At 36.6% G+C, this 5,093-nt stretch overlaps 1 protein-coding gene across 1 annotated transcript; it reads left to right on the forward strand.

The window, feature by feature from the left end:
- The first annotated feature begins 2,167 nt into the window (after nt 1-2,167).
- On the forward strand, nt 2,168-4,771 carry LOC135837694 (uncharacterized). The gene is made up of 2 exons (XM_065353060.1): nt 2,168-2,394; nt 2,505-4,771. Exon 2 carries the CDS (start codon nt 2,563-2,565, stop codon nt 4,540-4,542), a length of 1,980 nt encoding a protein of 659 aa, XP_065209132.1. The 5' UTR covers nt 2,168-2,394; nt 2,505-2,562; the 3' UTR covers nt 4,543-4,771.
- Nucleotides 4,772-5,093: the final 322 nt, after the last annotated feature.

Genomic DNA, 5,093 nt, shown 5'->3' on the forward strand with positions numbered 1-5,093 from the left:
AACTCAACCAACGTTTTTGGGTCATGTCCTTCGATTTCACTCAAATTTTTTTTACAATATCTACCCACCCAGTAAGTAAGAAAGCCGCAATCAGTTTGGTCCCAGCCCCCTCAGGGGGTGGATGGAGGGGCTTCTATTATTTTCAATACTTTGATCAAAACTGATTTCACAGTTCGAAAAAGCATTGAATTTAGAACTTTTCAAGTATGTTGAAATTTTCAAAAGTTGAAAGTTGAACTTTCAATTTGAAAGTTCAAATTTCAAAATGGCACTGTAAGTGGGAGCTACCATTTAAAATTTTGAAAAAATTTCCATAGATGTACATTTTGATACTTTTTCGAAATATTTAGGTTTCGAGATGGCACTCGTTGACGGAGGGGGAGTATCCCCACCACCAATTTTGGGTGAAACGTTCCAAAGAAAATCTGGGGCATGTGATATATCGAATTGTATGTTTTCGGCGACGCTGAACACGAATATGACGTCAGATTTTTGATCGAACCCCATCCACGGCCCCCAGCACCTCCTTAAAGGGGGTGAAAGTTCAAAAATGCGTTTTGTTCGTGTGACACGTGGAATAATATGTTTTTGGTGACGCTGAACACGAATATAGTCATAGTTTTTTAAATCGACCTCACCTATGGCCCCCAGAACCTCCCCCAATAGGTAAAAGTCCAAAAAAATGTTGGGGGGCCGTGGATGGGTTCCAATCAAAAATCTGACATCATATTCGTGTTCAGCGTCACCAAAAACATATTATTCCATGTGTCGCATGAACAAAACACTTTTTTGAACATTTACCCCCTTTGGGGAGGTGCTGGGGGCCGTGGATGGGGTCCTATCAAAAATCTAACGTCATATTCGTGTTCAGCATCGCCAAAAACATACAATTCGACATATCACATGCCCCAGATTTTCTGTCGAACGTTTCACCCAAAATTGGGGTTGGGGGTGCTCCCCCTCCGTCAACGAGTGCCATCTCGAAACTTGAATATTTCGAAAAAGTATCAAAATGTACATCTATGGAAATTTTTTCAAAATTTTAAATGGTAGCTCCCACTTACAGCACCATTTTGAAATTTGAACTTTCAAATTCAAAGTTCAACTTTCAACTTTTGAAAATTTTAAAATGCTCAAAAAGTTCAAAATTCAATGCCCTTTCGAACTGTGAAATCAGTTTTGATCAAAGTATCATAGTTTTGGAGGAATGGGCTGCTGATGCTGAAGTTGAGTACCTCGAGACAATGTGAAAATAATGAAAGCTCTCCCCCCACCCGCCCCCTGAGGGGGCTGGGGCCAAACTGATTGCGGCTTTCTTACTTACTAGGTGGGTAGATATTGTAAAATAAAATTGAGCGAAATCGAAAGACATGAGACGTGACTTTCAAAATCGCCTTTTTTTGGTTGAGTTGACATGGAATGACCCACTTGTAAGTAGGTGTACAAAAAATACAAATTCACTTTTTCTGAACAGAACAGAACAGAACTACCTACTGTATTTTCAAAGTTTTTTGATACTATACAGTGCTCACTGCTCAGCATGTTAATTAAAATTTTGATTATTGTGGCAAAATAACAATTTTTTGTCGGCAAAAGGACAATGCGATCTTCCTCCCAAGTATAGCATAACTTGTCTTTTCTTCGGCCCCCTCAGGCCCGGATTTTCTCTGCACAGCCCTGCATATTTATTCATAATTTTTGAGTTTGAAATGTTTGAATTTGAAATTTGAAGTTTTTGTTGCCAAGTACCAAATTAGATTAATGTATGAAAAAATTCATGAAAGAAAATAAATTTTTTTTTCATTTCCTTTTGAACTTTAAGAAAAATTTTGAAAACTGAAACTGAAATAGAAAACTGAAATAAAAACTTGAACTGAAAAAAGCAAAACTGAAAACTGAAACTAAAAACTTGAACTGAAAAAAGTAAAACTGAAACTTAAAACTGAAAACTTGAACTGAAAAAAATAAAACTGAAACTAAAAACTGAAAACTTGAACTGAAAAAAATAAAACTGTAACTAAAAACTAAAAACTTGAACTGAAATGAAAAAGTTTTGCCATCACTGTGTAGTAGGGATGTATGGATGTATGTACCATGGATGTACCTACATATAGTAAGTTTAGCGCTTGTCCAGTTTGCTATGTATTGATCTTAGGAGTTGATAAGTCATAGTCATAAGCATAGATAACCTATGAAACAATGCAAGAGAGAGGCTCTTCGAAAGTTTTATGCAAATAAGTATAGGTACGAATAATTTGTAAAAAAAAAAAACTGAATTGAGCAGTTACATACCTGAAGAATTTTCGATTTCAAGCCTTTGTCTAACAGTGCTTTTACTAACAGCAATTCAACAAGTGATTTTGTCGATTCATCAGGATATCAATCAATTCGATGGTATGTAAGATTATTATCATTTAATACTTATTCGTTGTAGAAATGTACACGATCACGTTCTGTGACATCGTTTTGAGCATTTAATTCAAGTTTTGGATTTTCTTTTCCAGGAGTGAATCGATTCCCTCATCATCAAAAATTATCAAGAATACATATTAGGTACTCAACATGATGGAAACTGTATCTGATGTGTACGATCTCTTCTACCCTAGCCCTGTCAGCCTGAAAGAAATCTCGTCTATCGTAGTTGCGGCGGATTTATGGCGTAAAGAAATCTGTTCTCGCCTGGAAAGTAATAAGAATTCGCACGAATTACGTTTGAAGAAAAATATCGCGCTGGAACATACGACTCTCAATCTGCCATCGGCGATTCACAACTTAGTGGAGAGATACGTGCACACATTCAGAGACTCGATTTTCTCATGGCAGGAGTATCATCGGTGTCGTGTATTCGATCGTAGTGGTCGGATGAATATTTGGAGCCGATTCGACGATTTCGCTTGGGACTGGGATGGCACCATTCACGAAGAGCGCACAGCCAAACGGATGATGATGTGCGATCGACTCACCAAAGTCGAGAAATTCAAGATCGCTTGTTTGTACTGCTTCGAAGATGATATCAAACAGATTTGGCCATCTGTCCGCAAGACGAACGAGTTGAATATTAAAATTGATTTTAATAATCGTCCGGAACTGTACTACTGGATATGCTACCTTCGAAACGAATTGCACTTGATTCCTAATGAGAACAATTATCCTATCGACGAGTTGATGATTATTAAATCAAGTGCGCTTGAATCTAGATGGAGAAACCGTTCATACGTTATGTATTTTTGGAATCGTTTACCTTCTGATAGCCAGCCACCACGACAGGCCTACTCAAATCACAAATGGCTGCAACTATTCGTTAGATTTATCTTACCGAAACTAAACGAATATCAATTGGACATTTTCGTGGCCAAAAATGGTTGCGATGTGATAGAATCTCTGCTGACATTTGAATCAACACTAGCTCATGTTCTTCCAACTTGGATGTACATTCGTAGCAGGGTCGATTTAAAAGATTTTACGCGTTTTATTAACGGACTGCTAGAAGAAAAGTATTTCTGTGGCGCTTATTTTCATTCCGAAAAAGTGTGGAATTTGTGCAGCAAGATATGGAAAAGTGCTCCGCAGCATTTCAAACGAGCGGTGTTGGATGATGTATTATATAATGATCTATTATCTCGCATTAGAAACACATCGAGACTATGGGACAATAGAAGAATGACGTTACTGATCACAGTATTGCAAGATGCTACTTTCGAAGAGAGAAACGCATTTTTGCATAAAAATTGGCTAAATTTGATCTTCATCGCACATGCCAAAGATTTAGATGTTATGATGAAATCGTCTTTTAAAAATGAAAATGAAATTACGTTATTCAAAGAGAACGTTATGTCGATGTATGAAAATATCGCGAAAGATTGCGCCTTGTTGCTGAAACAGGGTTCGTTCGAAGCGTTAAATCACCTTTTGTCTGTTTGCTGTCTCGATGAGCGAAAAAGAAAGGAGTTTAAACGGCGATTACTGAGTTCGAATTATGTCGGAGATAATTCTGTATTGACAATTAACTTAATCGAAAACAATAAATTGCTGAATGAGTTCATCGACGATGCTTTTCAAGATGCTGCCGATCTCGGCATTGAATTTAGAAACCAACTGAGATCATCTCCTGTAACCCAAAAATGTTTACTCGAATGTATTCGCAAAGGATGCTTCGTTTATCTGATGCAATTCGTCGACTCTTTCGTTTTAGATGAACGAATCGTAATGTCTATGAAAAAACGATTTTTACGATATTTCGAAGAGCAACTCATTGCTGATAAAATTTCGAGCATAGATAGCCATAAGCTGCAGGTATTTCTTATGTGGTTGGTGGGTAGCGAAGATGAAGTTATCAAATTCAAAGAGTGGATACCAGTTAAGGATATTTTTCGTACTATGATGCCATATGAGTGTAGAATCAAATTAAATAATGATCCTAAACCGAAATTTCCTCAGAAGGTGGATCATTTTTTATCGTGGTATTTTAATAACGATAAAGAAGAAATTGACAAGTTTACAAAGCCGTTCCTGGAAAGTAGAAAACGTAAAAGAATCGTCTAGCTAGGGTTAATAATTTGTTGAAACAAAAGTTACTGTTATTTTCTATAGCCTACTAATTCAGCTTGTCAAATTGATGTACTAACCTACTTAGTTTACTTTGTTTTGTATTTTTATTCGCTCGTCGTAATTGTATTATTGTGTTTAGGTATTGAATGTCAGTTGCAGGTAATATCCGAATGTATCGTTTGAATGCTCGTAATAAAAGTATTCGATAAATTTTACCGGCGAATAACTTATTATGTTAATTGATTTAATATGTACCTACTCGTATTTCAGTAAAGTGTTCAAGAAAACTGCAATTTTTGACGTCAAGTTTGTAGATTGTAGATATGGCTACTCTTCTTCTGAGTACAGCATCTACCCACTCAGTAATTGAAAAATCCGCTATAAGTTTTTCTTCAATGCCGGAAGATGGAATAGTACGAAAGCCTTGCTGATTTTTGCAAATCCTTTTGGTCGTGGTTCCCAACTTGAGGAATGCAAAGCGTCGTCACAATGAAAGTTTGTTTTTTTCCACATAAAAATGGACTTTTAAATTCTTAAAAATTCGC

This window comes from Planococcus citri, chromosome 2 (assembly GCF_950023065.1).
Source record: "Planococcus citri chromosome 2, ihPlaCitr1.1, whole genome shotgun sequence".
NCBI lineage: Eukaryota > Metazoa > Arthropoda > Insecta > Hemiptera > Pseudococcidae > Planococcus > Planococcus citri.